Raw genomic sequence first — 26,040 nt, 5'->3', positions numbered from 1 at the left:
ATTGAACCATTTCGGTACGGGGGTTCCGGTCCGGTTCGGAGGTGTACCGAACGAGTTTCCACACGGACATATTAAGTAGCGTAACGCACGTTGTGTAAACAATGCACACCGAGGCACAACACACGGCATGCTAGCAGCTAACGGGCTAGGATGGACTGACCATACGTCTTCTTTTCACCGGACATGTCCTCTTTTGCGGAGCTGTCAGGGCGGGGTTTATTAAATGCCTCAAAATGTCCATAGATTTATCAGATTTAATTTTTTATTATCTATAGCAGGGGTGTCAAAAGTGTGCCCCGGAGGTCATTTGCGGCCCACAGCTAATGTTTTAAAGGCCCACGGCACATTCTAAAAATACTATTAAAATAAACAAAAACATACGGAGCCCCTAAAGGGACATGGGGGAATTTTTTTTTTGGTATAATTTAAATTTTTTTAATTTTTTTTTTAGACATGTATCTCGTGCGCACGAGAAACTTTTTATAAAGTTATAAAAAAATAATAATAAAAAAATATATAATTTTTTTTTTTTAGACATGTATCTCGTGCACACGAGATAGTTTCTCCTGCACACGAAACTTTTTATAAAGTTATAAAAATAACAATAATAAAAAAAAAATATATAATTTTTTTTCTTTTTTTTTTTTAGACATGTATCTCGTGTGCACGAGAAACTATCTTGTGTGCAGGAGAAACATTTTTATAAAGTTATAAAAAAAAAATCAAAAAAATGTCTTTTTTTTTTTTAGACATGTATCTCGTGCGCACGAGATAGTTTCTCTTGCACACGAGAAACTTTTTATAAAGTTATAAAAATAATAATAATAAAAAAAAACAATTATAATTTTTTTTTCTTTTTTTTTAGACATGTATCTCGTGCGCACGAGAAACTATCTCGTGCGCACGAGAAACTTTTTATAAAGTTATAAAAAAAATAATAATAAAAAAAAAAATAATTATAATTTTTTTTTTCTTTTTTTTTTAGACATGTATCTCGTGCGCACGAGATAGTTTCTCTTGCACACGAGAAAGTTTCTCTTGCACACGAGAAACTTTTTATAAAGTTATAAAAATAACAATAATAAAAAAAACAATTTTAAATTGTTTTTGTCTTTTTTTTTTAGACCTGTATCTCGTGCACACGAGAAACTATCTTGTGTGCATGAGAAACTTTTTATAAAGTTATAAAAAAAAATAAAAAAAAGTTTCCTTTTTTTTTTAGACATGTATCTCGTGCGCACGAGATAGTTTCTCTTGCACACGAGAAACTTTTTATAAAGTTATAAAAATAATAATAAAAAAAAAATTATAATTTGTTTTTTTCTTTTTTTTTAGACATGTATCTCGTGCGCACGAGAAACTTTTTATAAAGTTAAAAAAAAAAAAAAAAAAAAATTATAATTTTTTTTGTTAGACATGTATCTTGTGCGCATGAGAAACTTTTTATAAAGTTATAAAAAAATAAATAAATATAAATTATAATTAGTTTTTTTCTTTTTTTTAAAGACATTATCTCGTGCGCACGAGAAACTTTTTATAGTTATAAAAAATTTAAAAAAAAAAAAAGAATTATAATTTTTTCTTTTTTTTTTTAGACATGTATCTCGTGCGCACGAGAAACTTTTTATAAAGTTATTAAAAAAAAAAATTTTTTTTTAAAAAGTATAATTTTTTTTTCTATTTTTTTTAGACATGTATCTCGTGCGCACAAGATGCATGTCTAAAAAATAATAATAAAAAAATAAAAATTATTTTTAAAAAAAAATCCCCCATGTCCTGTAAAAACATAAGAAAAGTGAAATAAAAAAGCTTAAAGGTTAAATGTAATTTAGAAAAAGTTGCAATGTTGCCTAGTAAAACAAAGCTGTTTTTTTTTTCTTTCAAACTGTCATTGCTCAAAACATAATATTGAATCAAAATCAATGTTATTATGAATTATTGATCTATCCAAGGTTCCCATTACTTCACATCAAATAGTCCACTAAGAAAAATATCTTTGGTGGAAGATTTTGCAAATTTGGTAAATAAATAACCCCAAAATTTATATTTTGTTGTTTTCTTACTGTACCGCTAATGAACCGAACCGTGACCTCTAAACCGAGGTACGTACCGAACCGAAATGTTTGTGTACCGTCACACCCCTAGTATCAGTCTAAATTGACCGGGGGAACACCTCAGAAGACAGAGCCCCCTCTTTGTGTCTACATTCTTCACATTGCAACATTCCTGCAAACACTTGAGGAGGGAAGAACTGCGGTTGATGTACGGTCACACCACTATTCTCATCTCAGAGGAATGAAAGACCTCGTTTGATTGGTCACAAACGTGAGGTCAAAGTCCGACCGCTCGCCTTAAGATAAAGAAGGAATGATAATGAAACCAAAACAAAGGACCACTTAATCATTTCCCACGTCACACTGAAGAGTGGGAGGGAGGGGAGAGCTAATCCTCGACCGGTGATTCAGGATTAAATCTTGCAGAAAGAACTCCATGGCGCCCTGAAGTCATCAGAAGAAGTAAACAACGTTCCTGGTTGCACACCAAAGCACAGACTAGGTCTACAAACGTCTTCAATGACCACAGACCGGGAAAGACCGAACAGTAACCATGGACTCGGTGAACTTTGGCAACAAACGCTCTACAAAACAAAAAAAGGTAGCCACACCTGAAGCCGTCCCCCAGCACACCATAGCTGTCCGGTCTCTCCTGTCTCCGCCTGTACAAGTCGGAGTTTGCCAGCGCCTTCAGTCTCAAGGAGTTCATCTCCCAGCCACCTCGCCTGTTCCTTCCTCGTCTACCGGGACCACACGACCCACCAGGACAGAAATGTGCCAGAGAAAGTGTGGGTGGGTGTGTGTGTTCAGGGTTGATCCAAGGAAAAAGATCAGGCCCCGGTGTAGGTTTGACACACCTCCAGGGCGCATGATCCTGGAGGAAGGACACGCAGAGGTGTGGTTTGACGGCCGGCACACCTTTCAACGCTCTTCCGCAGGTAGAAGGGAAACGCTTGAGAGGACGGGAGAGGCATTGGAGACTCTGCCTCTTACTACCCACTAAGGCTGAAACGACGCGTCGACGTAGTCGACGTCATCGGTTACGTAAATACGTCGACGCCGTTTTTGTGCGTCGACGCGTCGCATATTTACGTCACACTACCGTCATGGCGGACCGCAAAGCAGACGATCAAAGCAGACGATGCGAGCGGTGCGAGCGAGGGGGGAAAAGCATGCCAAAAGTGGTCAAAAGTGTGGGAGTATTTCAATAAACGGCCTAATAATGTTGTTGTATGCACACTGTGTCGAGCGGAAATGGCCTATCATAGCAGCACAACGGCTATGAACGAACATTTGAAAAGAAAACCATCAACTAGTCAACTAGTCAATCGTCCGCGCGAGCATACGTTGTCATCATTACACAAAAACATGACTGTGTCATTTGTATCTGCTAGGGGTGTAACGGTATGTGTTTTGTATTGAACCGTTTCGGTACGGGGCTTTCGGTTCGGCACGGGGGTGTACCGAACGAGTTTCTAAGCTAAAGCTAACTTTAGCTGCTAAAGTCTTAACAAGCTGCTTCGCTCCTCTGCGTCTGTCTCAGCACGCAGCATTGTCCCACCCACACAACCATCTGATTGGTACACACGCAGCATTGTCCCACCCACACAACCATCTGATTGGTACACACGCAGCATTGTCCCACCCATACAACCATCTGATTGGTACACACGCAGCATTGTCCCACCCACACAACCATCTGATTGGTACACACGCAGCATTGTCCCACCCACACAACCATCTGATTGGTACACACGCAGCATTGTCCCACCCATACAACCATCTGATTGGTACACACGCAGCATTGTCCCACCCATACAACCATCTGATTGGTACACACGAAGCATTGTCCCACCCATACAACCATCTGATTGGTACACACGCAGCATTGTCCCACCCACACAACCATCTGATTGGTACACACGCAGCATTGTCCCACCCATACAACCATCTGATTGGTACACACGCAGCATTGTCCCACCCACACAACCATCTGATTGGTACACACGCAGCATTGTCCCACCCACACAACCATCTGATTGGTACACACGCAGCATTGTCCCACCCACACAACCATCTGATTGGTACACACGCAGCATTGTCCCACCCACACAACCATCTGATTGGTACACACGCAGCATTGTCCCACCCACACAACCATCTGATTGGTACACACGCAGCATTGTCCCACCCACACAACCATCTGATTGGTACACACGCAGCATTGTCCCACCCACACAACCATCTGATTGGTACACACGCAGCATTGTCCCACCCACACAACCATCTGATTGGTACACACGCAGCATTGTCCCACCCACACAACCATCTGATTGGTACACACGCAGCATTGTCCCACCCACACAACCATCTGATTGGTACACACGAAGCATTATCAGCCAATCAGCAGTGCGTATTCAGAGCGCATGTAGTCAGCGCTTCAGCGTGGAGCAGATAGGTGTTTAGCAGGTGAGCATCAAGCAGCGGACTCTCCCCAAATGATAATAAACACCTCCCAGTCAACTACTAGTAACATCACTATGAGCCCGTTGACCTTCTAGAAATATAAACTACAGCTCAGCTCACTCGCAGTCCTGGCTTGAGGTGAAGGCTAATTACCTCTCGTTCCAGCCACATCGACCCCTTCTGAGCGCCTATTTTCAGCTGCTGGGAATATTGTAAACAAGAAAAGAAGCAAAGCAAGTAGACATGCTAACCTTTCTTCATTACAACTGTTAGTCACTCACTGGAATGAGTAGAATTGTTTATTGTGTACTGTGTTGGACTGGATGTTTATTTTGCACATTTTAAAAGCAATATTTAATGTTTACAGTGCTCCAGAATATTTACATTGGCACTTTTTTGTATTGGATGTTTATCTTTATTTTTGCACATTTTAGCAAATAAGCAATACTTTCACTTTTGTTGAAATGTTTACACTGTTGTTACAGAATATTTCGTTTTGCACTTTTTTGTATTGGATGTTTATCTTTATTTTTGCACATTTTAAAGCAAAATAAGCAATACTTTTACTTTTGAAATGCTTATACTATTGCAGAATATTAAGATTTGCACTGGATGTTGACTTTTATATTTGCACATTAAAAAGCAAATAAGCTACTTTTAATTTTGTTAAATGTTAAAAGTTTTAAATGTTTACATTGTTACAGAATATTTAGTCATGTTGTTGTCAATGTTGACTGAGTGGCCATACTTTTTTTTTTGTAAATAAAAGCCATGCCTTTTGAAAAAACGGGCCTACATTTATTTTTTCATCTTCATTTTGAATAAAAAAAAAAAATCGGTAAAAGGAAAAATAATCTATAGATTAATCGAAAAAATAATCTATAGATTAACCGATTAATCGAAAAAATAATCTATAGATTAATCGATAGAAAAATAATCGTTAGCTGCAGCCTTACTACCCACTGGCCGGGGAACAAAGAGCACGATTATGCCAACAGAGAAGCACAATAGTGACAAACAAACACACTTAATCAGTGAGAGCAACCCCAAATGGTGAAAGAGCCACATTGGACCACAAATACAAAAAACTAATCTGTCTGGAGCCGCAAATAATGAACAGGCTTATATAAGTGTTATAATGAAGGCAACACATGATGTAAGTTTCTATATTAGCCTACTATCAAAATGACTTTAAAAGTCTTATATAAGTGTTATAATGAAGGCAACACATGATGTAAGTGTCTATATTAGCTATATTAGCCTACTATCAAAATGACTTTAAAAGCCTTATACACTATAAGTGTTATAATGAAAGCAACACATGACGTAAGTGTCTATATTAGCTATATTAGCCTACTATCAAAATGACTTTAAAAGTCTTATATAAGTGTTATAATGAAGACAACACATGATCCATCCATCCAATTTTCTACCGCTTGTCCCTTTTGGGGTCGCTGGAGACCTATCTCAGCTGCATTCGGGCGGTAGGCGGGGTACACCCCGGACAAGTCGCCACCTCATCGCAGGGCACACAACACATGATGTAAGTGTCTATATTAGCTATATTAGCCTACTATCAAAATGACTTTAAAAGTCTTATATAAGTGTTATAACGAAGGCAACACATGATGTAAGTGTCTATATTAGCTATATTAGCCTACTATCAAAATAACTTTAAAAGTATGTATATACACACACACATATATATATATATATATATATATATATATATATATATATATATATATATATATATATATATATATATATATATATACACACATACATATATATATATATATATATATATACACACATACATATATATATATATATATATATATATATATACATACATATATATATATATACACACATACATATATATATATACATATATATATATATATATATATATATATATATATATATATATATATACACACATACATATATATATATATACATATATATATATATATATATATATATATATATATATTAAGGCTGCAGCTAACGATTATTTTTCTATCGATTAATCTATAGATTATTTTTTCGATTAATCGGTTAATCTATAGATTATTTTTTCGATTCATCTATAGATTATTTTTCCTTTTACCGATTATTTTTTATTTTATTTTATATAAAATGAAGATGAAAAAATAAAAGTAGGCCAGTTTTTTCAAAAGGCATGGCTTTTATTTACAAAAAAAAAAAGTATGGCCACTCAGTCAACATTGACAACAACATGACAAAATATTCTGTAACAATGTAAACATTTAAAACTTTTAACATTTAACAAAATTAAAAGTAGCTTATTTGCTTTTTAATGTGCAAATATAAAAGTAAACATCCAGTGCAAATCTTAATATTCTGAAATAGTACAAGCATTTCAAAAGTAAAAGTATTGCTTATTTTGCTTTAAAATGTGCAAAAATAAAGATAAACATCCAATACAAAAAAGTGCAAAACGAAATATTCTGTAACAACAGTGTAAACATTTCAACAAAAGTGAAAGTATTGCTTATTTGCTAAAATGTGCAAACATAAAGATAAACATCCAATACAAAAAAGTGCCAATGTAAATATTCTGGAGCACTGTAAACATTAAGTATTGCTTTTAAAATGTGCAAAATAAACATCCAGTCCAACACAGTACACAATAACCAATTCTACTCATTCCAGTGAGTGACTAACAGTTGTAATGAAGAAAGGTTAGCATGTCTACTTGCTTTGCTTCTTTTCTTGTTTACAATATTCCCAGCAGCTGAAAATAGGCGCTCAGAAGGAGTCGATGTGGCTGGAACTGAGAGGTAATTAGCCTTCACCTCAAGCCAGGACTGCGAGTGAGCTGAGCTGCAGTTGAAGTTTCTAGTAGGTCAACGGGCTCATAGTGATGTTACTAGTAGTTGACTGGGAGGTGTTTATTATCATTTGGGGAGAGTCCGCTGCTTGATGCTCACCTGCTAAACACCTATCTGCTCCACGCTGAAGCGCTGACTACATGCGCTCTGAATACGCACTGCTGATTGGCTGATAATGCTTCGTGTGTACCAATCAGATGGTTGTGTGGGTGGGACAATGCTGCGTGTGTACCAATCAGATGGTTGTGTGGGTGGGACAATGCTGCGTGTGTACCAATCAGATGGTTGTGTGGGTGGGACAATGCTGCGTGTGTACCAATCAGATGGTTGTGTGGGTGGGACAATGCTGCGTGTGTACCAATCAGATGGTTGTATGGGTGGGACAATGCTGCGTGTGTACCAATCAGATGGTTGTGTGGGTGGGACAATGCTGCGTGTGTACCAATCAGATGGTTGTGTGGGTGGGACAATGCTGCGTGCTGAGACAGAGGCAGAGAAGCAAAGCAACTTGTTAAGACTTTAGCAGCTAAAGTTAGCTTTAGCTTAGAAACTCGTTCGGTACACCCCCGTACCGAACCGAAAGCCTCGTACCGAAACGGTTCAATACAAAACACGTACCGTTACACCCCTAGCAGATACAAATGACACATTCATGTTTATGTGTAATGATGACAACGTATGCTAACGCGGACGATTGACTAGTTGATGGTTGATGGTTTTCTTTTCAAATGTTCGTTCATAGCCGTTGTGCTGCTATGATAGGCCATTTCCGCTCGACACAGTGTGCATACAACAACATTATTAGGCTGTGTATTGAAATACTCCCACACTTTTGACCACTTTTGGCGTGCGTTTTTCCCCTCGCTCGCACAGTCTGCTTTGCGCTCCGCCATGACGGTAGTGTGACGTAATTATGCGACGCGTCGACGCACAAAAACGGCGTCGACGTATTTACATAACCGATGACGTCGACTACGTCGACGCGTCGTTTCAGCCTTAATATATATATATATATATATATATATATATATATATATATATATATATATATATATATATATATATATATATATATATATATATGTTAGGGCTGCAACAACTAATCGATTAAATCGATTCAAATCGATTAAAAATAGTTGCCGATTAATTTAGTCATCGATTCGTTGGATCTATGCTATGTGCATGCGCAGAGGCTTTTTTTTTTTTTTAATTTCTTTTTTTTTTTTTAAATAAACCTTTATTTATAAACTGCAACATGTACAAACAGTTGAGAAACAATAATCAAAATAAGTATGGTGCCAGTATGCTGTTTTTTTTCAATAAAATACTGGAAAGGATAGAAATGTAGTTTGTCTCTTTTATCCGATTATTAATCGAAGTAATAATCGACCGATTAATCGATTATCAAATTAATCGTTAGTTGCAGCCCTAATATATATATATATATATATACTGTATATATATATATAATAAATACTTGAATTTCAGTGAATTACATCTATATATGTATATACATATATATATAGCTGTAATTCACTGAAATTCAAGTATTTCTTTTATTTACATATATATATATATATATAAGAAATAAGTGAATTTCAGTGAATTACAGCTATATATATATATACACACACACACATTATTACCCCCCCCCCCCCCCCCCGCGGGCCTTATCAATGCCGATATTTGGCATTTTGACATTTTTTTTTTTTTAACAACTACATCAGCAGATACACTGCATCGAATTTTTCAAACCGCAGGGTGCCCCGGATAATTTGCTCACATTTTCAGTAGACCCATAATAAATTCATAAAAGAATTAAACTTCATGAATGTTTTTTGTGAGCAACAAGTATGTGCTCCAATCACTCTATCACAAAAAATAAGAGTTGTAGAAATGATTACGAGACTCAAGACAGCCATGACATGATGTTCTTTACAAGTGTATGGAAACTTTTGACCACGACTGTGTATGAAGGAGGTACTGTAGATCCTCCACTTGAAAAGTAGCTCGCCTGCTCCAGGGGACTACACTGCCACTGTGTGGACAACAGAGGTACAGCATGTCTTAATCCCCACATGCAAAAACATTGTTTTTGGCTTTACTAACAGTTTCAGTGCTAATAAAATATACAGTTCCAACTCGGTGTGTGAATGAGAGCTTGCAACAGCTTTCTCATACAAGAGGAAGTACACAACATGCTTGATAAAAGAGGCCCAAATGAGAGAAACCACAGCAACAGAGTGAGAGAAATGATACAAAATGTTAGAGTTGACAAAAATATGTGATAATAAACATTGCGAGTTATTATGTCTTACCACTGCGACGTGTCAGAGAGGAGTGCGGATCATTTTTGTCTTGCTAAAGTTCCTTTTGCGGTCACTGCAAACACTCCTACTGCTGCTATCGCATGGCCACATCACTTCCTGTGTGTGTGTGTGTGTGTGTGTGTGTGTGTGTGTGTGTGTGTGTCCGCTCGTGGTCTTTGTGAGAAACCCGCAAAAAAAAGCCCCCAACGTGGTGTCATTTTAGTGCGGGTGCTTTAAAGTTGGAGAGAAGGTGTGATGAGGAGATGGGTCAATACAAGTCTGTTTGTGGTGTTGGGAACTTAAGCACCAGGAGATCCCACTGAGCGTAAAAGACGAGCGGTCAGTGCAGACCTTGAAGCGTACTGGCTGAAACGTGGAGGAAAGTGTCATAGGAAAGTGTGCAAAACCATACAAACGTGGAGGAAAATGTGGAGGAAAGTGTCATAGGAAAGTGTGCAAAAGTGTCATAGGAAAGTGTGCAAAAGTGTCATAGGAAAAGTGTAAAAGTCTAATTGTAAAAGTGTCATAGGAAAGTGTGCAAAAGTGTCATAGGAAAAGTGTAAAAGTCTAATTGTAAAAGTGTCATAGGAAAGTGTGCAAAACCATGTGTGCAAAAGTGTCATAGGAAAGTGTGTAAAACCATGTGTGCAAAATTGTCATAGGAAAAGTGTAAAAGTGTAAAAGTCTAATACTAAAAGTGTAAAAGTCTAATTGTAAAAGTGCAAAAGTGTCATAGGAAAGTGTGCAAAACCATGTGTGCAAAAGTGTCATAGGAAAGTGTGCAAAAGTGTCATAGGAAAAGTGTAAAAGTCTAATTGTTAGTGTCATAGGAAAGTGTGCAAAAGTGTCATAGGAAAAGTGTAAAAGTCTAATGTAAAAGTGTCATAGGAAAGTGTGCAAAACCATACAAACGTGGAGGAAAATGTGGAGGAAAGTGTCATAGGAAAGTGTGCAAAAGTGTCATAGGAAAGTGTGCAAAAGTGTCATAGGAAAAGTGTAAAAGTCTAATGTAAAAGTGTCATAGGAAAGTGTGCAAAACCATATAAATGTGGAGGAAAATGTGGAGGAAAGTGTCATAGGAAAGTGTGCAAAAGTGTCATAGGAAAGTGTGCAAAAGTGTCATAGGAAAAGTGTAAAAGTCTAATTGTAAAAGTGTAAAAGTGTCATAGGAAAGTGTGCAAAAGTGTCATAGGAAAAGTGTAAAAGTCTAATTGTAAAAGTGTAAAAGTGTCATAGCAAAGTGTGCAAAACCATGTGTGCAAAAGTGTCATAGGAAAGTGTGCAAAAGTGTCATAGGAAAAGTGTAAAAGTCTAATAGTAAAAGTAAAAGTGTAAAAGTCTAATTGTAAAAGTGCAAAAGTGTCATAGGAAAGTGTGCTAAACCATGTGTGCAAAAGTGTCATAGGAAAGTGTGCAAAAGTGTCATAGGAAAAGTGTAAAAGTCTAATTGTAAAAGTGTTATGGGAAAGTGTGCAAAAGTGTCATAGGAAAAGTGTAAAATTCTAATTGTAAAAGTGTCATAGGAAAGTGTGCAAAACCATGTGTGCAAAAGTGTCATAGGAAAATGTGTAAAACCATGTGTGCAAAAGTGTCATAGGAAAGTGTGCAAAAGTGTCATAGGAAAAGTGTAAAAGTATAATAGGAAAAGTGTAAAAGTAAAAGTGTAAAAGTCTAATTGTAAAAGTGCAAAAGTGTCATAGGAAAGTGTGCAAAACCATGTGTGCAAAAGTGTCATAGGAAAGTGTGCAAAAGTGTCATAGGAAAAGTGTAAGTCTAATTGTAAAAGTGTAAAAGTCTAATTGTTAAAGTGTAAAAGTGTAATAGGTAAGTGTGCAAAACCATTTGTGCAAAAGTGTCATAGGAAAGTGTGCAAAAGTGTCATAGGAAAGTGTGCAAAAGTGTCATAGGAAAGTGTGCAAGTGTCATAGGAAAAGTGTAAAAGTCTAATTGTAAAAGTCTAATTGTAAAAGTGTAAAAGTGTCATAGTAAAGTGTGCAAAACCATGTGTGCAAAAGTGTCATAGGAAAATGTGCAAAAATGTCATAGGAAAAGTGTAAAAGTCTAATTGTAAAAGTAAATGTGTAAAAGTCTAATTGTTAAAGTGCAAAAGTGTCATAGGAAAGTGTGCAAAACCATGTGTGCAAAAGTGTCATAGGAAAAGTGTAAAAGTCTAATTGTAAAAGTGTCATAGGAAAGTGTGCAAAACCATGTGTGCAAAAGTGTCATAGGAAATGTGCAAAAACATCAAACTGAGTCAAGTAGTGTACTTTGGACTAGGGGCTAGAAATGCTAGGCAATGTGTGAGAGAATGTCATTTTCATTACCCTATTTTGGGACTATAAGACGCACTTAAAATATTTTCATTTTCTCAAAAATTGACAGTGCGCCTTATAAGCCGGTGTGCCCAATGTACGGCATAATTCTGGTTGTGCTTACTGACCTCGAAGCTATTTTATTTGGTGTAATGATAAGTGTGACCAGTAGATGGCAGTCACACATAAGAGATGCATGTAGACCACAATATGACGGTGGTAAACAACACCAAAACATTAAATGTTCCATTGAGAATATAGAACATTACACACGGCTCTCAAAAATCTATCAAAATATTTTAGTAGGACTTTGGTAAGCTATGAAGCCACACCGCTTGATGGATTGTACTGTGCTTCAACATAGGAGTATTATTATGGTGTGTATAAGGACCGCACAATGGCACAATGGTTTGATGAAGCTCTGTGTCTATCTACCACCACTACTGTTTTCTGTTTATTTGTTACTGACTGTGGCAGGACACCTCTGCCTCTGTTTCACTTTATGTCGCTGGTAAATAATATGGTTGTAGTAGTAGGCTAAAGTTAAATTATTTAGTATGCACTAATTAAAGGGGCAGAGCTTTATGAGACATTTTAGCTTTTATATTTGATAAGATATATTTTTTGTAAGAACCACAATTAATAAATATATTTCAGTGAATAACTTATTGTTCAAATCTGTATATAAATATGTACATAAAGTGTTGTAATTATATTGTAAAATGGATGAATGGACGTTTAAAACAAAACTGTTATTATTAATTAGTAAGTATACATTTTTTGAGCCTTTTAGAGAAAATCATATCATTGTAGTAAATTATGCAAATTACTCAATGATGTCACGGTGACCACGCCCATAGCCACGCCCCCACCGCCACAGGTATCTTGGCGGTTTATGGGAAACACTGTCATCCATGCAACATTTTGAGCAAAGAACCACCATCACGTTATGTAGATCAGTGGTCCCCAACCTTTTTGTAGCTGCGGACCGGTCGATGCTTGAAAATTTGTCCCACGGACCGGTGGGGGGTGGGGGGGTGGGGGGGGGGGGTATTTAAAAAATAAAAAAAATAAATTTTTTTTTTTTTTTTTTTACATAAATAAATACAATCATGTGTGCTTACGGACTGTATCCCTGCAGACTGTATTGATCTATATTGATATATAATGTATATATTGTGTTTTTTATGTTGATTTCATTAAAAAAAAAAAAAAAAAAAAAAAAAAAAAATTTTTTTTTTTTTTTTTTTAAATTCTTGTGCGGCCCGGTACCAATCGGTCCGCGGACCGGTACCGGGCCGCGGCCCGGTGGTTGGGGACCACTGATGTAGACCACAAGGAAGTCTTTTCACTTTAGAAAAAAATCATAACAATATGACTCCTTTAATGCACCTTATAATCCGGTGCGCCTTTTGTATGAAAATAGACCTGACTAGACCCGCTCAACGGCAGTGCGCCTTATAATCCAGTGCGCCCTATGGCCCAGAAAATACGGTACTGTCCTGGGACTAGTTGCTAGAAATGCACGGCATCCTCCAAATGTGTGCGAGAAAGTCATTTTCATGACTTTGCTCCAAATATCAGAAGCAGCTGTCATTATGACGCTGCAAACTACAGGAAGAAACAAACTACTTGTGTTGACATGGACTTAATGACGGATTGTGTGTAGAACAAAGGCTACGTTCACACTGCAGGGACGGATGTCCAATTTGGATTGTTGTGCCAAATCCCATCTCTGTAGTGGCCTCTCAATGTTGGGGGAAAAAAATGGGATTTCTAATGTGAACGCAATATAATAATAATAATGGATTAGATATTTGTGGGGAGGCGTGGCCGGCGGGCCAGCGGCGAGCCCTAGTAGACGCCAGGTGCGTAGATCGCCCGGCTGCGCACAATTGTGTAATCCCCTCTCAATGAATAAAAGGGCGGCAGCAGAGAACGACGGGGCAGAAGGAGCTGGAGAGACGCGAGCGCATGCAACTCAAAATAAACAGAGAGCGAGGGACAGACGACGACGCGGGAGGCTGAAAAGCGACCGGAAGCGCGAGCAGTGGAAGAGGAAGGAGCTGAAAAGCGACCCGACCAGAGACTGAGCACTATTGAAAAATAAACAAAGTCACAAACCGCTTGCAGTCATGTCAGTCCTTGGTGGTCCATGGAACCCCGACAGCGAGAGACTGTCACAATTTTATATCGCGCTTTTCTATTATTGGATACTCAAAGCGCTCGCAGAGAAGTGGGAACCCGTCATTCATTCACATCCTGGTGGTGGTAAGCTACATTTGTAGCCACAGCTGCCCTGGGGTAGACTGACGGAAGCGAGGCAGCCAGTTTGCGCCTACGGCCCCTCCGACCACCACCTATCATTCATTCACCAGTGTGAGCGGCACCGGGGGCAAGGGTGAAGTGTCCTGCTCAAGGACACAACGGCAGCGATTTGGATGTCAAGAGGCGGGGAGCGAACCTGGCACGGCCGCTCTACCCACTACGCCATGCCGCCCCCAAATAAATAGAGGAGCGTGTGGGGCTGCCCCTCAGAGTGTAGTGGGAGACTGTAACTGAGTGTGCAGCCCCATACGTTTCTCCTCATGAGCAAAATTGAACTCTGTCTCTGCCTGATTCCTTGCTTCTCGTCTGGTTTAATAGATAGTTTGTTGTTTGAACCTGACATTAGTACCGCGATGCTGTTCTAGTATACCGTACAACCCTAGTTCAAAGGTCACGTGACGGAATGTAACCTATAATTGGGTTTTCTTCTATGCGTGTGAACGTATTGCGTGACAACAAATGGCTACAGCAGTGGTAGACATTGAACAAGCATGCTTTCCAGGTGTATCCGTGACTTCATCTGGCCTGCTCCGGTCTCTTCCAAACAAGGTCATGTTCAGGCCGCGGACTTGGACTTGAGCCGCAGTTGCAGCAAACGGAGCGCGGAGTCAGAACGTTACAGGCGAGGAATGCAGAATGGCTCCTGCTGAGCTTGTGGAAGTGCAGCGTGCTTGAGGAAGGCCTGATTTATGTGGTTAGGGAGGCAGTGCTCACGCGGCAGAAAGAATCAAACAATCCCCAGGGAGTGGACGTACAGGAAGTGGTGTGGACAGCAAGCATTGTCGGAGAGGGTCTGGGTTCTGCACAACATGATTTGATTCCCTCGGTCCGGTGTGTGTTACTAGAACGTCTGTGTACATAAATAATCTGGTTATGTTTATGCTCGGGAAGACGTGGCAACATGGAAGCGTTAAGAAGGTCCCAAAATAAAATTCCACATGACAATACAGTAAAAAGCAACAATATCACAAATATAAATGATTAATATTATTAGTGTTGTGTGATATGGTCCATACAAATGTAAAGCTTTTAAATAGAGCCCTCAAAGAAACCATGTTATGTTGAAATTGTTACTAATATTGATGCTGTTGTTGACAATATTCATTTTTGTTTCACTACTTTTAGATTAATCTGTGTCAATAAATCAATGTTTATTTATATAGCCCTAAATCGCAAGTGTCTCAAAGGGCTGCACAAGCCACAACGACATCCGCGGTACAGACCCCACATAAGGGCGAGGAAAAACTCACAACCCCAATGGGACGTCGATGTGAATGACTATGAGAAACCTTGGAGAGGACCACATATGTGGGTGATGGAAGAATGCACTGCACATGTGATGGAGGAATGCACAGTGCAGGGTTGAAATTCTACTGAATTTGCATGAAATCAGGTTGTGTTAGCTAATAATCATGCTGCAAGATCTAGCATGTTGCATTCAATGTTTATTCCCATTAATTTCCCCTTAATTCCCATGGAAAGTTTCCAACTTTGAATATTCCCGGAATGTTGCAACCCTAATTATTGTAACCACAATTTCAACACACGGGGGCACCACTGAGTCCCATCGAAGATTGCACCATTAATTGACACCAAATCAGTTATTAGTGAGATAAATGTTGAGCCTTTGCCTCCTGGACAATCAAAAAAGTGCACCTTGGAAGTCAAAGAGTCAATCAACCAAGCTATACCACCCCAGAGCATGATGCAGACACATAAAGCCAAATAGTTTTGAAATGACATTATTGCATATTGTTGTAATGTGTGGCACCTTGAGATACACATTTTTAATTGGCAGTTTAAAAGTAACATGTCTTCCTCCACTTGTACAAAATATAAAAATCGCAATTTTGGAAAGAAAAATGTAAATGTTTTTTTTTCCCCCTCAAAATTGTGCAGCCCTACAAGACACTTAACTTAAAACTATATCTAAGGCCTACCAAAAAGTGGACTTTTAAATGGTTTATATTATGAATTGATGTAAATAAGTTGTAAAAAAAATCAATTTCTCTGCCATTTAAGGCACAACATAAATACTGTAATCCTTAATGACGTTTGTGTCTATTTAGTATGTAATCTTTTATGATATTGTTATTGAAATAAAGACTACAAAAGAAAACAATGTAACATAACGTGCCCGAACATAACAATAAAACAAGTCGACAGGAAGTGACGTATTCTCGCGCATGCGTGGACCGATTGGGGTTTTCGGTACCGCTCGGGTGATGACGAGCAAACTCGGTTGTTGCCAGAGAAATTGACGCTATAAATATGAAATATGTCTTAGCTAAATATTTCTCATAAACATGTAAACAAAAGTGGAGAAATTACCCGAGCTAACTGTCAGTTTCGTCAGTGTATGAAAGAGCCAAACACACAAGGAATGTTTGTTCCCCCTTCTTTCCAGATGGAAAGAAAACTGTCAACTTCCCAACTTTTCCAAAAAAAAATATGTTCCAGTATGTTTTTTTCCGACTCACCCATTCGTCATTTCAGTGATGGCGAGCATCTTTCGGAGCCGACTGGAGCGTGTCGTCCTCGGGGTTCCAGATGTTGAATGCCCCGCTGGTGAGTGCGGCTCTCCGGGTAGCGATGGCGAGACGAGGCCTCCTCACTCAAGCCGAAAAGTTGACCATAACTGGACATGACACTTCCGTCTTGGACTTTCAGAGTAAAACACTTTCGGCGCAATACATAAAAAAAGACATCTAAATGATACACACAACGCCAAAGCAATTATTATAAATGCACTTTCAACTACTTTCAGATAATATATGTATCCGTTAGAAATAGATTCGATTAGATTATTTCAACGAATGTGTTGTTATTCTGAATTCCGGAAGCGTTCTAACAGTTTCTAGCAAAGCCCTGCGACGCACAAGCTCAAGCAGCAGTACTTTTGCATGTTTGTGCTCAGAGAGATGATAGACCCACCCTTCAACTTTTGTGTTCGTGTATTAAAGTGTTTCTACAGAGGGCCCCGCACTGGAACATCAAAGCATGCAGGGGAAATTTTGATATTTTTTATTTTCATAAGCAATACAATATAGAGATGTGCTCCCCTCAAGATAAAAATAAGTCATCACTTAAATATGTACATCAACTTCAGGTCTGTCGATACAGTTTTTAAAAATGTTTTATGCCTGTTTCGTTTAAAAAATAAACAAAAACAACAACAACCCAGTTTTTTATGGCAAAAACACTAAATATGCAATATTTTCCAACCCATTTAAGTGGACTATTTGATGTGAAGTAACTGGAACCTTAAATAACTCAATAATTGATGACAACATTGATTTTATTTCAGTATTATTTTTGAGCATAGACAGTTTAAAACAATCTCACTAAAATCATAAAAGTATTAAAAATAATTCATATATATTATTATTTTTAACTATTCAACATTCACTGTTTTTTTGGTTTTGTTTTCGAAAAAAAGGCCCCACTCATAAGTGTTAAATATAAGCCATCCATCCATCCATTTCCTACCGCTTGTCCCTTTCGTGTGTATATATATATATATATATATATATATATATATATACACACACACACATATATATACACATATACATGTATATACACATATATACATATATACACACACATATATATATATATATACTAATATATGTATATATATAGTGTGTGTATATATACAGTATATATATATACACACATATATATTATATATATATATATACACACATACATATATATATTATATATATACACACACATATATATACACACACACACACACATATATATATATATAAATATGATAAATATATATATAAATAAATATGATATATATATATAAATAAATATGATATATATATAAATAAATATTATATATATATGTATCTATATATATAATATTTATTTATATAATATTTATGATATATATATATATATATATAAATATATATATATATCATCATTTCCAGCACCCCGCACAAAATATGCAATATTTCCCCCCAAAAATATGTGAAGTAATTGGAGCCTTAAAAAAATCAATAATTCATAACATTGATCATTAATATTTTTTGGGCAATGGCCGTTTAAAAAAATCTAATTAAAATCACAAAAGTATCAAAATTAAGTCATACTTATATATCATTGTTATTATTTTTAATTATTCATTTAATTATTATTTTTTATTTATTGCCCCGTATTTTGACGATTAAATACAAAATAAATATGTTTGTTTACTTACTAATGTTAGTTGTATTGCTTTTTAATGACAGTCCATTTAAATAAAGTTATGTTTTAATGTCACACTGGGGGGGCCAAGTGTGTCTACTGGGAGGCAAACGTCTTTCCTGCAGCCTCCATCAGCCATTTGTTGCATCATTATCGCTCAAGCGCCACATTTCTTCCCTTATAAGGCCATCCTTTTAACTCCTCCCCCTGGCTATGGGAGGGGCTGGATGCATGGATGACGTCATTCATGGAAAGAGAAGCATGTAAAAAAACATCATTTTTGATATGTTTTATTCACACAGCATGTCATAGCTACACAAACATTCCCTCCTAAATAAATGCCAGGGTAACCATGACGACCATAGTATCCCATAAATGCCAGTGTCTATTGCTGTTTACATAAGTTAGATGCTCATGATTGCTTCAAGTAAAACAGGGGTGTCCAAACATTTTCCATCATTTTGCTGGCCATTTTTAATTGTTTTATTTTTTCAACATTTGTTATAGGTGACTAGGTATTTTATTAATATTACAACATTTATCTCATTACATTCAGATTTTTTTTTCTCCTATTTTTTCTTACATTTTTACTGGTTTTCCCTCTAAGAATAGACTAATAATAATAATAATACGGTTGTGTAAAATATTCATGTTCAGTTGCACATTTAAGAGTGTTTACTATTCTTTCTGTATTGTTTTCTTCTAATTAATAATTCATAAGGTAGTATTTTTATTTTGCAATTAACTAACTTACTAAACTTTGTTTATATTTTTTATTTTAGTTTAATTTCGAGAGCTTCTAACATTTTAGATCATCCACCAAGGGCCACATACTGAAAAGCCAAGTACGCAGGGGCCATTTTGATATGTTTTAATGAAACACAATGTTAAAAACAGATATTATGTATATTTAAAGTCAAAACTTGGTGTTATTGGTGACTGACTATATCATTAATAATTATTGGTTGGAAAATGTCAGGTTTTTTTCTTTACTTCCAGATTATTTTGCACTGTTTTCTTACATTTTTACTGTTGTTTTTCCCCCCTGTAAGAATATAATAATAATGATAATAATAATAATAATACGATTGTGTAACTGCATAAATAGTGTGTCAAAAATTCTGCCTGTATAAAAATAATACTGTTCAGTTTACACATTTAAACATGTTTAATATTGTTGTCATAATTCTTCAAATTAAATTAATTAATAATTTAATATCATTTTTATTTTTTAAATTAAACTTTATTTACATATTTATTTTATTTTTTATTTTAAGAGCTTCTAATATTTTAGATCAGGGGTGTTTACACTTTTACCACCAAGGGCCACGTACTGAAAAGTCAAGTATGCAGGGGCCATTTTGATATGTTTTTTCAACAAAAAGAAATGCTAAAGACAGATATTATATGTATTAAAATATATGTTTTTGTGTTATGTGTGACCAAGTATATTATTAATTATTAGTTTGAACTTTTCAGCTTTTTCTTATTACAGTCCAATTTTTTAATAGCTTTTTAGCTTCACTATTGTTTGCCCCCTGTAAGAATATAATAATAATATTAATAATAATAATAATACATTTTTTTAACTGCATAACCTAGTGTGTCAACAATTATGCCTGTACAAAAATATTAATGTTCAGTTACACATTTAACAGTGTTTATTATAGTTGTATTTTTTTCAAATTAATTAATTAATATGTTATCATTTTTATTTTTTCAACTAACTAATCAACTAACTAAACTTTAAATACATCTTTATTTTAATTCTTGTTCGAGAACTTATAATATTTTAGATCAGGGGTGTCTGAACTTCTTTTCTCCAATGGCCACATACTAAAAAGTCAAATATAGGGGGGGCCATTTTGATATTTTTTTATCTAAATAATGCTAAAAACAGATATGATATATATTAAAATATAATAATTTGTGTTATAGGTGACTAAGTATATTATTATTAATTATTAGTTTGAACATTTCAGCTTTTTCTCATTACAGTCCAATTTTTTAATAGCTTTTTCCCTACATTTTCACTATTGTTTCCCCCCTGTAAGAATAAAATAATACTATTAATAATAATAATAATACAATTGTTTAACTGCATAACTTAGTACATCAAAAAGTATGCCTGTACAAAAATATTAATGTTCAGTTAGATATTTAACAGTGTTTATTATAGTTGTATTTTTTTCTCAAATTAATTAATTCATAAGTTAGTATCATTTAAATTTTTCAATGAACTAATCAACTAACTAAACTTTAAATACATCTTTATTTTTTTTTTTATGTTTGAGAACTTCTAATATTTTAGATCAGGGGTGTCTGAACTTTTTTCTAAAAAGTCAAATATATTTTTTATTTAAATAAAGCTAAAAACAGATATTATATATATATTAAAATATAATAATTTGTGTTATAGGTGACTAAGTATATTATTATTAATTATTAGTTTGAACATTTCAGCTTTTTCTCATTACAGTCCAATTTTTTAATAGCTTTTTCCCTACATTTTCACTATTGTTTTCCCCCTGTAAGAATATAATAATACTATTAATAATAATACAATTGTTTAACTGCATAACTTAGTATGTCAAAAAGTATGCCTGTACAAAAATATTAATGTTCAGTTACATATTTAACAGTGTTTATTATAGTTGTATTTTTTTCTCAAATTAATTAATTCATAAGTTAGTATCATTTTTATTTTTTCAATGAACTAATCAACTAACTAAACTTTAAATACATCTTTATTTTTTTTTTTATGTTTGAGAACTTCTAATATTTTCGATCAGGGGTGTCTGAACTTTTTTCTAAAAAGTCAAATATATTTTTTATTTAAATAAAGCTAAAAACAGATATTATATATATATTAAAATATAATAATTTGTGTTATAGGTGACTGAGTATATTATTGTTAATTATTACTTTGAACATTTCAGTTTTTTTTCCATTACAGCCCATTTTTTTAAACATTTTTTCTTACATTTTGATTGTTGTTTTTTTTCCTGACAAAAGGCCAACAAAAGTGGGTGTGCGGACCGTACTTTGGACACCCCTGAAGCAAAGCCACATAATCTTACCATCAATGCCCGATCATTTTTTTTTATACACACTGCTTCATAGTTGTCCTGTCATGGAACACTTATATAATAAGTTATGCTGAAAGAATCACAAAAAGCTGCCCCTAAAGAAAAAAAGTGACCATAAAATCTTTAAAATACTCAATAATAAACTTTCACCATGTTTACACTGTCATTAAATGACAACTTAATTAAGCCTAACAGCAAAAACAATCAACAAAACAGGACATTGTGTAAAAAACAAGTCTGGAAGTCGATTATTAAAACTATTTCTGTTGTTAATGATGACACTTGAATTCATTTAAATACTTGCCTCAGTTGATATTTTGATTAATTTGAATAAACATACATAAGCGGTTGGATTTATCCTTAATTTAATAATGGACGGATTCAAAACCATCAACTGAATCTAAATGAATAAAACGCACAAAGTAGAATGTTTTTAAAAATATACAGAATGTTAAAGAGGTTATATTATGATTTTTTTTTTTTTACATGTAAAAGACTTCCTGGTGGTCTACATAAACATGTGCTAGCAATTATTTGGTCCAAATGTTGCACAGATGATGTTTTACTGACCTCGTCTTCAAGCCGCTTTTTTGACGTTTTGTGGGCGGGTCTTATTTACGTGCCTCCACTTCGACAGTTAGAATGCATAAACAAATACATGTGTTTTTGTATCATATAGATCAGGGGTCGGCAACCCGCCGCCCTAGTGGCTCTCTGGAGCTTTTTCAAAAATGTATGAAAAATGGAAAAAAATGAGGGGAAAAAAATATATTTTTTGTTTTAATATGGTTTCTGTAGGAGGACAAACATGACACAGCCCTCCCTAATTGTTATAAATCACACTGTTATATTAAACATGCTTCACTGATTCGAGTATTTGGCGAGCGCCGTTTTGTCCTACTAATTTTGGCGGTCCTTGAACTCACCTTAGTTTGTTTACATGTAGAACTTTCTCCGACTTTCTAGGACGTGTTTTATGTCACTTCTTTTTCTGTCTCATTTTGTCCACCAAACTTTTAACGTTGTGCATAAATGCACAAAGGTGAATTTTGTCGATGTTATTGACTTGTGTGTAGTGCTAATCAGACATATTTGGTCACTGCATGACTGCAAGCTAATCGATGCTAACATGCTATTTAGGCTATCTATATGTACATATTGCATCACCATGCCTCATTTGTAGCTATATTTGAGGTAATTTAGCTTCCTTTAAGTCATCTTAATTCAATTTATATCTCATGACACACTATCTGTATGTAATATGGCTTTTCATTTTTTGCGGCTCCAGACAGATTTGTTTTTGTATTTTTGGTCCAATATGGCTCTTTCAACATTTTGGGTTGCCGACCCCTGATATAGATTGTGACTGGTAGAAAAAAAAAATGCAGTTCCCCTTTAAAGATGAATTAGATTCAATATGAAGTAAATTATATTTAGATTTTTCACTAAGAATTCAAATATTTTCCCTTTCTCCATCACATTTGCCATCATACATTCCTTGGTCCCTTCTGTTAGGTTGTGACTTCACGCCATTTGTCCCTGTTTCCCAATACCAGTGCAGGTTTCCACCAGAGCAAACCTGCTGACCGGTCTTGTGGTGATCTATCTGATCCCAGACCAGCTGTGGAGATAAGAGGACCAGCCGGAGCCCTGAGTCCCGGACGCCTCCTCCTCACCTGCACAGCACCGCACACAGAGGCCAAGTTAGGACAATTACAGCCTGTAAGTGTATTTTCAATGTACAGTGGGTCTGGGTTATATATAAAAACTAACCCAGAGTTTAAAAGTGTTGGTTGATGTACAGTGGGTCTGGGTTATATATAAAACTAACCCAGAGTCTAAAAATGTTGGTTGATGTACAGTGGGTCTGGGTTATACATAAAAACTAACCCAGAGTCTAAAAATGTGTTGGTTGATGTACAGTGGGTCTGGGTTATATATAAAAACTAACCCAGAGTCTAAAAGTGTTGGTTGATGTACAGTGGGTCTGGGTTATATATAAAAACTAACCCAGAGTCTAAAAGTGTTGGTTGAAGTACAGTGGGTCTGGGTTATACTGTATATAAAAACTAACCCAGAGTCTAAAAGTGTTGGTTGAAATACAGTGATTCTGGGTTATATATAAAAACTAACCCAGAGTCTAAAAGTGTTGGTTGAACTACAGTGGGTCTGGGTTATATACAAAACTAACCCAGAGTCTAAAAGTGTTGGTTGAAGTACAGTGGGTCTGGGTTATATATAAAACTAACCCAGAGTCTAAAAGTGTTGGTTGATGTACAGTGGGTCTGTGTTATATATAAAACTAACCCAGAGTCTGAAAGTGTTGGTTAATGTACAGTGGGTCTGGGTTGTGTATAAAAACTAACCCAGAGTTTAAGTGTTGGTTGATGTACAGTGGGTCTGGGTTATATATAAAAACTAACCCAGAGTCTAAAAGTGTTGGTTGACGTACAGTGGGCATGGGTTGTTTATCAAAACTAACCCAGAGTCTAAAAATGTTGGTTGAAGTACAGTGAGTCTGAGTTATACATAAAAACTAACCCAGAGTCTAAAAGTGTTGATTGATGTAGAGTGGGTCTGGGTTGTATATATGTATACATACAAACTAACCCAGAGTTTAAAAGTGTTAGTTGATGTACAGTGGGTCTGGGTTATACATAAAAACTAACCCACAGTCTAAAAATGTGTTGGTTGATGTAAAGTGGGTCTGGGTTATACATAAAAACTAACCCAGAGTCTAAAAGTGTTGGTTGATGTACAGTGGGTCTGGGTTATATATAAAAACTAACCCAGAGTCTAAAAGTGTTGGTTAATGTACAGTGGGTCTGGGTTATATATAAAACTAACCCAGAGTCTAAAAGTGTTGGTTGATGTACAGTGGGTCTGAGTTATATATAAAAACTAACCCAGAGTCTAAAAGTGTTGGCTGATATACAGTGGGTCTGGGTTATGCATAAAACTAACCCAGAGATTAAAAGTGTTAGCTGATATACAATGAGGAACATCTACAACTGTACCTCCTGTAGGTTATGCACTGGGTCAGTGGTTCCCAGACTTGGCTCTCCAAGTACCACCATAATGAACAACATTAAAATAGCCCTAAGTTGTCATTAAAAACAAGGAAGAGGTTTTATTGAACAAGTATATTTCATATAGATGGCCATTGTTAGAATATGAAGTGATTATTTGGTGTAGCACTAGTTTGAGAATGTGATGTTCCCATACAAACATGTGCAGTGAGGACTGTACCTTGTGCAATGTGATGCTTCCTTATGCTAGGTTCACACCAACGGCGCTTTAAAGCGGCATGCAAAGCGGCGTTAAAGCGTAACAAAGCGTGATTAAAGCGTGAGGGTCCTAATGGATGGTGGGAAAGCTTGTAGTGAAGCGGGACATGCGGCAAGTTCGCCAAATTTTTTAAAACGGTTTAAAAAAATTCTGCGCTCTGTCAAGAATGGAATAAAGCGCCGAGAGCGTATCAAAGCGTGACAAAGCCTGACAAAGCTCAGCAAAGCTTGACTCAAAGCGTAGGAAAGCTTAACAGATCTTGGTTCAAAGCGCAATAGGAAGTGACTGTGATATTGACTAGTGACATTGGAACTTTTATGTAAAACCAACACAGGATTACAAATCCATTCTCTTTTGCATCGTTGCCTTTTTTATACGATGATCATTGTTTCTGTACTTCTGCTGTTTGATGTTGCAGTTTGACATTACTGTCTATCATTTTTCTGTATGAAAATGTTAATAATAAAGAGAATATGTTACGTTTAAAAGAAATGCCTTTTATTATTGTCAACTAGCATAAGAAATGAAAGATAGATATTTATTAAGATGACAAAGAAATAAAAGAAATGAAGATATAAAACATAATATAACGGGAAAAAAAAGAGAAATTGAAAAAATAAATGAATATAAAAAATAAAAGAAATGCCTTTTATTATTGTCAACTAGCATAAGAAATGAAAGATAGATATTTATTAAGATGACAAAGAAATAAAAGAACTGAAGATATAAAACATAATATAACGGAAAAAAAAAAGAAATTGAAAAAATAAATGAATATAAAAAATGTGTGGAAAACAGTATACTGAGTTTTTCACATTTTTTTTTAACTTATTTGTTTATCATGTTTCTCTTTTTTATTACATTATGTGTTTTATCCTGTATATAATAAAACAAAAAGAGAAATCAAATAAATAGATAAATCTAAAAAAATGTGGGGAAAACTTAGTATACTGAGTTTTTCAATTTTTTTTAAACTTATTTGTTTATCATATTTCTCTTTTTTATTACATGATGTGTTTTATCCTGTATATAATAAAACAAAAAGAGAAATCAAATAAATAGATAAATCTAAAAAAATGTGGGGAAAAACTTAGTATACTGAGTTTTTCACATTTTTTTTAACT

At 35.5% G+C, this 26,040-nt stretch overlaps 2 protein-coding genes across 2 annotated transcripts in view; both read right to left on the bottom strand.

The window, feature by feature from the left end:
• LOC133663186 (LIM and senescent cell antigen-like-containing domain protein 1) overlaps positions 1–17,244 on the bottom strand; it is a 62,894-nt gene extending 45,650 nt beyond the window's left edge. The window contains exon 1 of the mRNA XM_062067467.1: positions 16,814–17,244. Within this exon, the coding sequence (XP_061923451.1) occupies positions 16,814–16,842 (29 nt within the window). The 5' untranslated portion in view covers positions 16,843–17,244. The remainder of the gene's footprint in view (positions 1–16,813) is intronic.
• Positions 17,245–18,394: 1,150 nt separating this feature from the next.
• LOC133663184 (GRIP and coiled-coil domain-containing protein 2) overlaps positions 18,395–26,040 on the bottom strand; it is a 74,250-nt gene continuing 66,604 nt past the window's right edge. The window contains exon 24 of the mRNA XM_062067465.1: positions 18,395–23,304. Within this exon, the coding sequence (XP_061923449.1) occupies positions 23,231–23,304 (74 nt within the window). The 3' untranslated portion in view covers positions 18,395–23,230. The remainder of the gene's footprint in view (positions 23,305–26,040) is intronic.

This window comes from Entelurus aequoreus, linkage group LG13 (genome assembly GCF_033978785.1).
Source record: "Entelurus aequoreus isolate RoL-2023_Sb linkage group LG13, RoL_Eaeq_v1.1, whole genome shotgun sequence".
Taxonomy (NCBI): domain Eukaryota; kingdom Metazoa; phylum Chordata; class Actinopteri; order Syngnathiformes; family Syngnathidae; genus Entelurus; species Entelurus aequoreus.
Note: the sequence above shows the minus strand (reverse complement) of the source record. Positions and strands in the feature narration are given on the sequence as shown.